The sequence below is a fragment of the Delphinapterus leucas genome, chromosome 2 (assembly GCF_059928025.1).
Source record: "Delphinapterus leucas isolate spDelLeu-1000000601 "Yukka" chromosome 2, BTC_Dleu_Yukka2, whole genome shotgun sequence".
NCBI lineage: Eukaryota > Metazoa > Chordata > Mammalia > Artiodactyla > Monodontidae > Delphinapterus > Delphinapterus leucas.
In genome coordinates, this window is record NC_143130.1 from 46,131,492 (window position 1) to 46,143,610 (window position 12,119).

Here is a 12,119-nt window from a genome sequence, read left to right on the forward strand (position 1 = left end):
ATCAACTTTACTATTTCTATTTTAAAAAAATTTGTTCAATTTTCTATTCTTATCTTTAGAAAATCTTTATTCTGTTTTCCTTGGTTTTGTTTTAAATACATTTTAATTATTTATAGTACACATCCTTTGAAATATATCTACTTTGTCTTATTTCTATAAAAGGCTCACATGAAATAATTGTATTCTGTCCATTTCTTCTTATATATCTTTGCTTTATATATCTGCATAAAATATATATTCCTTTGATATCATCATTGAAGACTGCACATTTTTATGCACTCATTGACTCATTTGATATTTTTTGGCCTTGTATCCATTCTTGTATGAATTTTATAATAATACCTTTATTTTTACTTCATTTCTATTTTTCTAGTAAATCTTTATTCATTCTTTTATTTTTAACCTATTTGTGTCCTTTCTTTTGGATATATTTCTTATGACTAGGCCACAGTTGGATTTTCTCTTAACCCAATCCTGAAGTCTTAGTATTCTGATACACGAGGTTAAATCATCTAAATTTATTGTTATAACTGTCCATCTACTCATCCTGGATAATCATATAAACAGTGGGATATCTGGGGGTTTTGCTCAGGCAGGGTTCAGAGGACCCGAGTTTGAACACTGACATGAGAAACAGCTGCAGGCATGAAAACAGACAAACTCACACTTGGTCATAGGCAAGTTCATCTTACAAAGAAAGGAACATTCTAAACGTCAAGTTTGTGCAATCGATCAGAAATCTAGAACAGGAGCCAAATCAAAAAATTTTTAAAAGATCAGACACAACTGAGGAGTGGGCTCAGGAAACAGGGCTAGGAGAGCTTCCCTGAGGTGGGGCACCAGGGAGATTCAAGCGTTCTCAATCCTTTACTGTAAGTGATAACGAAGACAAAAAGCACAGCAACACCAATCAACATGTCGATTTTTTTTTTTTTTAAACTTCAAGGTCCATCCCGAGAGCATGGGCTATTCCAGAGGCAGATGGAAGGAGGCAGCACCATCAGATGACAGAGGGACCTGGTGTGGGAGGGGTCAGTTTAATTAATCATCCTTCTTAAACTTGCCCTTGATGTAGGTCACCCAGTCCAGAATCAGCCACCAGTCGGTGGACCATGGCAGCCCCACAGTGCCCACCGCACCCCATGTGCCCACAGTGGAAATCCAGTTTCTGGCCAGTTCCTGGGAGTGCAGGGCAAGGAACCTGGTCAGCATCTCAGCACCATCCCAGCTCAGGGTGACCCAGTCCCCACTGGCTCGGTTGCCAACAACTCATTTTTATTTTTGATTTATGCTTAGGCTAAGCACTGGACTAATTTCTTTAGACAAAGATTTCCTGTAATCCCCACAACTACCCTGTGAAGTACATGTTATTCAAGTTTTAGGAAAAGAGAGGCTCTGAGCAGGTGAGTAAATTTCCCAGACCAACATTAGTAAATGCTAGAACCACTTTCAAAACCAGATTTCCCTGACTCAAAAGACCTTGATTTGAACCACTGTGTTATTCTGTTTTCTTCCCAAAGTACAATTTTTCTTGGTTTTTATTTTCCCCATTTTTACAAGTATACATTCTATTATGAATTCTTCTAATTAGGTTTCTCAAAATCACACTTGAATGCATAGGTCCTCTAATTATCAAATTCATGAATAATATAATAATTTGATTCCTTCTTCTATAAGATGAGGAATTTAGTACACTTCTAATTCCCCACATACCCGTCTTTCCTCCATTCTTTGGCAATATCATTTGGAATTATAAACCTATTTATTATTAGTTTTATTTTTAGTTATTTTAAGAAGTAACAACAACAACAAAAACTTTCCATCTGTACCAATATTCTATTTACAGAATTTTTAAAAACTTAATTCTATACATTTAGCTCAGGCTGTCACAATGTTTTTGAACCCACTTTTGCTGTTCTTTAGTTTTTGTCTTTAATTAATATGTTGTTCCATTCGAACCTGTCTTTCCATAAACTTTTTGAGAAAAGTGCATGGGTAGTATCTTTTTTGAGTTCCTGATTAGAATAACCAAGAATGTCTTTTTTCTTTTCTTTGCAAATTAATTAACATTTCAGCTTGAGTCATAAGCATTTTCTCTTAGTACCATTTAGACTTTGCTCCATTTTCATCTGGCATTCAGTCATGTGATACATTCTCAAATCAGCCTGTTTTCATTTGATGTTAAGTGACTTTAATGTTTTGTCTGGATATTTATAGAATTTTTAAAAAAAATCCTTTATGTTCAAACCAATTTGCTAGATTTTATCGAATTGTGCATCTTTCTTCAGGCAAATTTTGCCTGGAAAAGGTACGCTATTTTAAATTGTGCATTCTACCTCTTTTTTCAGCTTGAAAATTTTTCTTCCATTATTTTTCTTCAATATTGCAGCAACATCATTTACTCTGGTTATATCTTCCTTGAGGGGGTCCTTCTTATCCATATATTAAGTCTTTACTTTTGATCTACCAAATCACACATCTTTTCTCTCATCTTTTTTGTAATCTTTGTTTCTTTTCTCTACATTGAGAGAAAGCTTCTCTAGCTTGATTCTATATCATTTGTTTGGGTTTTCTGCAATTTTGATTCTGATCTTCAAAATCAGATTCCAATCCCACAACTTTAGTTTTGGTTTGCGTGAATCCACATCTTATCTGTCCCACTTCCTTTTCAAATTCAGCTAGAATCTGAAGCATCAGGTGGGGAAGCGTTACTTTTTCTTGTGTTTTCACTCATTTTTTTCTCTTCCCAATACTAGTTACTGACCACTCTGGTCCTGGCTCTTGCAGGGGGCAGAAATATGGACATGAAAGACACTAATCAGTCTAGATGGGGAGAAGTGCAGTGAGTGTCCTCAACAGTGGGAGAAATGCTAGGGCAGAGGCTGGCCTAGGTGGTAAGGGGATGTAGTGGTAGGGAGGCAGTGAGGGAGTTGGGAGGGCAGTAGGGGGAGGGTATTTAAAGGTTTCTTGGAGGAGGTGACACTTTAGGTAGATCTTAAGGTACTAGTAGGTGTAAGCCAGCTGAAGAAAGGGGAGGTAAGGGCAGAGGAAAGAGCAGGTGCAAAAATTTCGAGGAGGAGAAACCATGGTGAGCGCAAGGAACCACACTTAGTTAATTATGGCCAGTACAGGGTAAGTGTGAAGGGCTGGGGATAGTGTTAAGGTATTTTATTAGCTTGCTAGGGCTGCCATAACAAAATATCACAGACTGGGTTGCTTAACAACAGAAATGTATTTCCTCCCAATTCTGGAAGCTGGAAGATCTGAGATCAAGGCATCAGCAGGTTTGGTTTCTTCTGAGGCCTCCCTCCTTGACCTGCAGGTGCTGCCCCTCTGTCTGTGTTTTCTGTGTCCTTCTCTTATCTTCTTATAAAGACACTAGCCCTATTGGATTTGGGCCCACCTATATGACTTCACTGTACTTTAATTACCTCTTCAATGGCCCTGTCTCCAAATACAGTCACATTTTGAGGTAATGGGGGTTAGGACTTCAACATACAAATTTTGGGGAGCGGGGCACCAATCAGCCCACAACAGGCAGACAGAGACTGGACAGCCTTCTTGTTCAGTGTGTCACACCCTCAGACCCCCTTACCTGTCATTCCATAGGGGAGGAGAAGGCCTGCAGGAGCTGGAAGGCGGTATACGGGGAGGGCCATAACCTGAGCAGGGGTTCTCCTCCCCTCTCCTCTGTATATGATTTCTCTATTACTCATACTCTAGATTCAGTGGCATGCTGCACCTTGTGGATTTTCTTTCATGGTCTTCGTATATACTCTCCAGGAACCCTTTATACATATGAACAAGTTCCATTCTGAGAGTGCGTTCGTAAGTCCAATCTGTTCGCAAGTCCAACAAAGTTAGCCTAGGTACCCAACTAACACAATCGGCTATATAGTACTGTACTGTAATAGGTTTATAATACTTTTCACACAAATAATACATAAAAAAACAAACAAGCACAAAAAGTAAAGAAAACATTTTAAGTCTTACAGTACAGTACCTTGAAAAGTACAGCAGTACAGAACAACAGCTGGCATCCAGGGATGGCATCAAGTGAACAGGCAAGAAGAGTTACTGACTGGAGGTGGGAGAGGAGGTGGGAGATGATAGAGCTGAAGGATCGTCAGCAATAGGAGACGAGGGGCAATTTCACTCACACCTTATGTGATCGGACATGTGAAGGCACATGTGAAGGCACATTTGCATCTTTGAAAGTCCGCAGCTTGAAGGTTCATACGTAGGGGACTTACCGTACACTTGATTTAGGGTTCAGTGGCACAATGCACCTTGTGGATTTTCTTTCATTGTCTTCATATATACTCTCCAGGAACTCCTTATCTTTTAGATCAATCAGAGAGTTAATGCATTGCATTGCACCATGCCTGCCAAGGGTACACAGGCCTGGAGCCCACTTCCCCTCAGGAAGGCAGACAGCTATGGCCACTTTCTGCCAGGCTTGGAACCCATGAAACTCTTGACATGATATTAACCTCTAAGTCTCCACCTTCCTTGGCTGGAGATGCTCTGGGGCCCCCCAAACACTTTCAGTGCTGGCTAATTTCATGTGCCCACAGTTGCTATCAGTACCCATCCTTAAAATACAAAGGTTGGAGTGCATTTTTTCAGAGACTGGGAGCAAAGCTGGGATCTTCCCTTTTTCTGAGAGAGAAAAGTAAAAGCATGATGTCAGTGAAAGGAGCTGACGGGGACAAGGCCTGCTGCAGGAAGGGTGTGCACAGCTGTGGCTGGGGTGGAGAAGTGGATCCCTGGGGAGAGTGCCTGGAAGGAAGTTTTCTATGAACCTGGACCCCTTCTGGGTCGTTTTCCTGTCCTAATCAGAAGTACCAAGCTTCTTGGCAGGAGGCCTGTTAGACCCTGAGCAGGACAAATACTCCTTAATTTTTAAAGTAAGATACTCTCTCTACCCTTAAGAAGCTAGCAGTCTATTTGGATAAACACATTCTATTTACATAAATAACAATAGACTGTAGCAAATGATGAGTTACCCAAATACACTAATATTGGTACATGTTTATTTTACTCCTTCTCCTTTATCTCAAAACTCATTTTCCATAAATATAACCCATTTCTAAAAACCAAGTTTTCTCATACCTATTCTTCAATTTTCATTAGTTTTTTTTCTTCTGTTTCTCCACTTGGATTTTGGATTCATCCTTTTTTAAATTGCATCCAAATTGATGTTTATCCTTTTAACTTCTTTGCTGAGTTTTAGGATATATTCAAATTAAGACATATAATTAAAATATAGAACTAAGATTATAGAAAGCAGCAAATGCAGGCTATATGGTAGAAAGGCATATGGATCAGGCTAATTGGAAAGTGGAGGTGGGCGGGGGGGAGAAAAACCCTGAGGAAGAGGAAATAAGCTTCAACTCAGCCCAAATATTTGTTTCAAGCCAGAGAAGTTAGCCCAGCCCCAATTCTATCTTTGGTTGAACACAATACATGATTGGTGTATTTTCAGAAAAAGAAAAGAAAAATCCATCCATAGGGTGAGGATCTAAGCATCTATTTTGCACTCCAGTGACAATCAGAAATCATTCTTTGCATTTATTTTTTGACTTTGTATTTGCCTGTGAACAAAACTGAAGCTGGCAAAAGATGGTTCATGTGAATTACTTGGACAACAGTTTCTCCTTGTGTGGAATTACATTGAGGCTGCTTGCTGTGAAATCCTGACACAGCCCAGTAACAGTGGAAGACATTGTCATTTTTTTTTCCACGTCCATGAAGTTAACCCACTTCTCTCCTACAGAAATGAATTGATGGTCCTTTTTAAAGTAAGGGAGAAAAGCTCTCCAAATCTTAATCACTAGGCATATACATACAGTTTATTAATATTTTAGGATCAAAAGCCAGTTTATCTTCCCATGTCACCCAATCTTCTTTATGCTTCAGATTTCCTGAGTACATTGCAGCATCTCAGTGTTTGGAATACTTCTAATAGTCAGCAAAGTAAGGACTCATGGAACCAGAGCCTCAGCTAGCAATATTTTCATCTAACTTAGAAAAGTCACCTAGCCCAGAAAAGTAGTTGAGAGACTAAAATAATCTCAAGGGTTCTACAGTCATTCATACTGACCAGTTCTAAACCCATCATCCACCGCTAGAGGGATAGAGGAATGAAAAAGTTTCCAGCCTAGAAATGGTGGCTAAACCAATTCTCCAAGGCAACATTCAAGGTCGCCCAGTTGGTGGGTGGGGTTTAAGCTCGTGTTGGCCTTGCTCATCACATGATCATCAACTCTCCATTTCAGAGGCTGGTTGGAGGGGGCACCCCAGATCATGGGAGGCCTAAACTCTTTCTTCATCTCCTTCCTCCTTCTCCTAGGTGCTCCCCCAGTTTGGGGTGGAAAATGCAGGTTTTAATTCCTGACACTAGCTAGCTGTGACCTCCAAAAAGCCACTTGTTGCCCTTTCTTTATGAGTAAAATGGGGTTAATAAGATCTGCTCTCCCTGTTGTGAGAGTTGAGTGAGACACAGGACATCAGAGCGCTCTATCAGCAGTCACGTGTTGTACAGATATGAAGACAGTTACTATTTTTCTGCTGCTGCCTCTGTCTGCACAGGAGAGGAGCCAGGCAGAAGCACCTGCTGCTCGTAAACCCAGCTCGTTACTCCTGGAACCCTCATGTACAGGTAAACAAAGGACGAGCAGGAAGGAAGAGAATTGAACCTGTTAAATTCCTTCTTTCTGACTGTCATGAGGCTAATGCCTGGTTGCCTTCAGGCCGACTTTGATTATTCTTAAGGCTTCAGGCACTGAATTATTTTCATGGCTGTGCACCATAAATTATAGGAGGAATCTACAACCCTAATCCAGAATCCTCTCTCTGACAGCAAAAGGGTTTGAGTTCTCTAAAGACAGTTAAATTTTATGTGAAATAAATGGTTGAAGCTGAAAAAAGCTTGTCCCCCTTTTGGTCTGTACCTGAGGCAATGTAGTATAGACAAAGAGAGCTGGAATTGCATCCAAGTCCTTTTGAGCTTTTGAGCTGTGTGACACCGGGCTAGTCATTCTACATCTCTGAGTCTCCATTTATAAAATAGGAACAATATGAGTGCCATCCTCCCCGAGAGACAGACCACTGGGTGATAAGCAAAATAATATATAGGGAGTTCAGAACTGGGGCTGTGATAGCAGACACCTTGGTTTCAAAGGCTGGCCCTGCCATTTACTGGATATGTGTGACATTGGTAAGTTTAGTTAACATTTTTGGGCCTGGTTTCTTATTTGTAAAACAGGGCTAATAAGAGTGTCTAGTTTAGAGGATGGTTGTATGGGTTAAGTTGTAAATGTGGGTGAAGCACTTAGAACAAACGGTGCTTGGCCAGAGTCAGCACACAACAAACATTAGCTCTTGTTATAACAAAGTATGTAAATAAGACTCGAAGACTATACCGTACTTTGGAAGCTATTTCAATAGCGACAGGACCACTGTTCAGAAACAATTAAACAGTCTTAGCTCACCTTTGTAGCTCACAGTTTTGGAGGCAGGGAAGGGAGCTAGCTCATCAAGGGTCTTCTCAGGAAAAAGTGATGAGGCGCTCTCATGATGCCAGAGTGATGGAGAGGACCAAGGGCGTAAGAGGAAAGATCCCATAGAAGAGTTGGCTATGAGTAAGGGGAGGGTGTAGGGAGTAAGGGAGGGGCTGCAGTAAGGTGATACACTCTTGGGGAATGGTATAGCCGATAATGACAGGAATTGGGGAAAATGGAAAAAGACCTCTGTGGTGGAAGCCAATTCACATAGGAGACAGCCCAGACAAGGGGAGGGGAGCATCTGAAAGGGACACCAAGCCTAGGTGAGATCACGTGTGGACCCACAGGAGGATGCAGCAGAGTTTATATTTAGATGGTATGGCAAGACAACACCCCCTACCATTACACTATCCGTTCTCCTTCAACTTCTTTGGGAGTAAGCAAAAATTATGAGAGTGTTAATTACTCTTCAATTTCAGATTTAAGCCTGCCTTGGTACACAGGCGCCTAGGAGAGTGGATCATTTTCTTAAACATGACTATTAAGGAAAGGGTTTTCAAATGATTGGTTAAGCCCCCAGTGGACCAGGTGGAAGATGCTGAGTGCTTCCTGGTACTTGTCCAGTCCTTTCCAGGCTTCTCTGAGCTTCCGAAAGCTGTCTGCGGACTAGCAGATCCTGTCGGTAGTGCCTTGTGGCACAAACTCCTGGTAATGATTATAAAGAGCGGCTGCCACGGGGCCTGGGCATTCAGGCCAAGGCCAAGGAAGGTGGCCCGGGCCACAAAGCTAGGGGAGAGGTGGGGACCAAGGCAGGCCTGTGGCTAATCTCTTCTTGCTTGTTCCAACCGCGCGGCTACATCATTTTTGAGGATGGCCTCCAGGCAGATGGCGGGCTGCACAAGGCCCTCTGCTGGGGTCGCTGCGACCCTGCAGCCACCTAGACACCGTGGCTGGGGGCACCTGATACTCCGTACGGCTCCCGACGGGTTAATGGAACTTTCCTTTTGGTCTGGGGCCTTTTAGGCACACCCAGAGGCCTAGAAGAGCAGGAGCAGAGGCCAGCAGGGTGTAGAAGCCTCGAGCAGCTCTGACCTCTGGCACCTCCCCAAGCCCCAGAGCGCAACATCCGTCCCCAGAAATACCCGGGCGGAGGGGAAGGGAGCGCGCCAACCCTTTCCTGGGTACTCAAGTCTTCTCTCTTTTCCTAGAAACCGCTCCTCCCCTCGGGTCAAGCGCCCCGACGCCGGAGCTCCAGGTCCCCGCCCCGCGGGGGCGCGTCCGCACCCCATCTCCGCGGCCGGAGTTCCTCCTGCAATACCACCCAGTGTCCAAGGCGGCGCCCCGAGCCCCGCAGCGCCATCTAGGGGCTGGGTACGGCCTTCCTCCCTCTGGGGCACCCCCTCCCTTACTCCGCAGGGACTCCCCCTCTGCCGCGTCCTTCGGGCAGCGGGACGCTTCCAGCCTCGGCCAAGGGGCAGAGCTTGGCGCCCCAGGCCGGTACCCTCGCACCTGCCCCGGGGCGCACGGGCGGCGAGGAGCGGCGCGGCGGGGGCGCGCAGCGGCGATCGAGGCCCGGGCCTCGCGGTAGAAGAAGGGGAGGCGAGGGCAGGCGCGGCCCGCGGGCGACGGGAACTGGGCGAGGGCAGCGGCGGGCAGCCGCCGGCGGCGAGGCGGCGGCGGCGGCGGGCGGCGCGAGGAGCCCCTGTGATTGGCACAGCCCTAGCCGGAGGAGGAGGCGAGGGGAGGGCGGAGGAGGAGGAGAAGGAGGAGGAAGGGGGCGAGCGCGGCGGCGGCGGCGGCGGCTGCGAGGAGCCGTGCCTTCCACCTTTCTAGCCCCGGCAGGACGGGGGTGGCCGCCGCGGGCCCGGGGCGGGGACAGCACGCAGCCTCGCCGCGCGCACCTCCGCCCGGCAGCGGCCCCGACACCCGGGGCAAGCGGGAAAGCGGCAGCGGCGGCGGCGGCGGCGGCGGCGGCGGCGGCGGCGGCGGGGGAAGGATGCAGGGGAAGAAGCCGGGCGGTTCGTCGGGCGGCGGCCGGAGCGGCGAGCTGCAGGGGGACGAGGCGCAGAGAAACAAGAAGAAGAAAAAGAAGGTGTCCTGCTTCTCCAACATCAAGATCTTCCTCGTGTCCGAGTGCGCCCTGATGCTGGCGCAGGGCACGGTGGGCGCCTACCTGGTGAGTCCCCGTGCCAACTCCACCGCGGGGCCCCTTCCCCAGCGCGGCTCCCGGGTGTTCAGCTGACAGGAGGAGGGGGCAGCCCGGGCGCCGGGGGCAGGCGGGCATGACCTCCGCCCGGCGTGGAGGTTGGCTAGTGGTGCAGAGGCGGCCGCCGGGGGAGCTGCCGGCCCGGGCTGCTGAGCGAACCGGGAGCCGGCAGGACCGCTGATGCCCGCAGCTGCTCGCGCGGCCGGCGGGGGCTGGGGGGGGACCCGGGTTGGAGAGGCAGCGGGCAGGTGGGCGTGAAACCATCTCTCTCCCGCCAAAGCACAGTCAGAGGGTGAGTTCAGGAGCCCCCCTGCAGAGGAAAGCATCGCGGTTTTCAGGTGACCGGCACATGGAAAGAAAAGCCCGTTAGCCGCTTGCGTCCTCGACTCTGCATTCCATCCTCCGGGAGAACAAATCCATTATGCATCATTTTCTCCGGTAGCTTTCTCCATCCACCAGTTACGGAGGGATTTAACAGTTTAGAGTAAAATGCGCCCAAGTGTGGCCCTGATCCGAGCCGGGGCTGCAGGGGGAATATTCCCACTCCGTATCCGTTAGCCATCTCTCAGCGTCTGGGATAAAGTTACAATACCTGGAGAGCAGCTGTGAGTTTGTGTAGTTTTTGCTACCCACTCTTAGACCTCAATTCCCCACCGTGGTCTCTCGTTCCCAAGGGGGTATTGCATCATTGTGCACAGGGTACATCGATTTCATTTGCCTTCTGAGGGGGGATTTTAATGTTCAAATGGTTAGGGGTGCATAACATACCAGAGGAAACAGCTTGTAATGACTCAGCAGTCAAATACCTACTTTACCCGCTGTCTCCTGCCCCGCGCAGGTGGTCCCAACTTGGGTTTAAGAGAATACACTTCCAGACCCAAGTACGGTCCTGACTAAGCAGGATTTTTCAGAGTGTATAGTGTTAAGACATTACTTGGCTACTGACCTGAAACTGAAATCAAATGTCATAGATTTTGAGTGTTAGTGAGCAAGTTTGATGGAGATAGAATTGGACAAGGTTTTGGCCGTTGGACAACTACATCCTGAGATAGAACCATGCACTTTCCGAGTACCATTAACCCCTTCTTCCTGGCCTTGGGGTGCAGTTAATGAGGGCCAGTCGCTAGGTGCCCTGTACCATTCATAAACAGCCTCCTAAGAATTAGGACTTGCTGTCAGGGGGAAGTACAACCAGGCTTGGTCTCTTGGTGTGGGATAAAGTCAGTTATGTGGTTACAAGAGAGGAATGTTCAAATTCAGCTCGGTTCCCGGGGTGACAGGCTTACAGGGTTTCTGAAAATGAAATGCACTTTCTTTGCTCCTTGTTAGGTGAGAGGCATTTAAATCCCTGTTACTGGCTGCATCCATGACATGCATGCTGCCGGTGAATCCTGTAACCAAAAGCACATTTTCATTTCTGTTTAGATTTTTGTTTTATAAAACGCACTTGTAGTTGGAGTACTTAGTTGCAGACAGTACCTGTGGCCTTAGGAGTTTTGGAATTCGGGGATGACCGTGTCTTGGGGGGTGGGTCAGTGTATCAGAGTGTCCTCGGAGGGAATTTGACCATTAAAATATTAAAATAGAGACATGTATTACTAAGATGCAAATGCACAGTAATAAACATACATGTAGGTCTGTACTGTAGCATATGCAAAATATGTGGTACCTAACCGGGGCTGTGTTCATCAACAGCTGCCTGCAGTTTTTAAGTTTTTGCCTCAAACCAATTTTGTTCGATAGAGTGGATTATTCATGTTCTGTATAATAGTATCTAATGTTGGCAAACATTGAATTTCTTGAAGTATACAGAGTGTTATGGGTTTTGGAATTTGTGGACACAGATTTGGAAGATCACCATTTACAAATAAAAGGTTTTACATCTTAAAAAAAACAAACAAACGCCATCAGAACTTTTCACACCATGAATGATAAGGCATGGGCTTGGTTTTAGCTTGCAATGATTTTGGAAAGAAAGGAATCAGGGCTTCCATCAGATGAGTGGCCGAAGCCCCTTTAGAAAGTTAAGAAGTAGAGGGCTGGTGGATGTTACAGGCAGGGCTGGCCCAGGAGATAGGAAGTGGACTCTGATCCCAGAATGGCTGAGTGGCAGGCAGAGGAGGAATTGAGTCCACCTGGTGGGGATCTCCCGGCATTTCCCGCCTGGGCTAATGGAGAGCCTGGTTTGAGGGGTAGGGTAACTGGAGTCAACAGGTGACTGGCAGAAAGCAGATGGAGGCCTAGGAAAGGACGGGCTTAGGAAATTGAATGCATTGTTATTACTCCAGGATGGGCTTAGGAAATTGAATGCATTGTTATTACTTAGAATGGAGGCATCAGGTGCTCAGGTCTCTGCCTTACTCCGCTGCTCTTGGCTCTCCATTGCCGTCTGAACCTCATGAAAA

General features: G+C 46.3%; 1 protein-coding gene and 1 pseudogene across 3 annotated transcripts in view; one reads left to right on the forward strand and one right to left on the reverse strand.

Moving 5' to 3' along the window:
• Positions 1-246: 246 nt before the first annotated feature.
• Positions 247-3,973, reverse strand: LOC149750013 (cytochrome b-c1 complex subunit 10 pseudogene; annotated as a pseudogene).
• Positions 3,974-9,272: 5,299 nt separating this feature from the next.
• Positions 9,273-12,119, forward strand: part of SLCO3A1 (solute carrier organic anion transporter family member 3A1) — a 316,010-nt gene continuing 313,163 nt past the window's right edge. The window contains exon 1 of one of the 3 annotated variants that reach the window (XM_089906843.1): positions 9,273-9,684. In XM_089906843.1, coding sequence (XP_089762969.1) covers positions 9,505-9,684 — 180 coding nt within the window. In that variant the 5' untranslated portion in view covers positions 9,273-9,504. The remainder of the gene's footprint in view (positions 9,685-12,119) is intronic. The other 2 variants (XM_022598845.2, XM_022598844.3) reach the window with 2 other exon arrangements.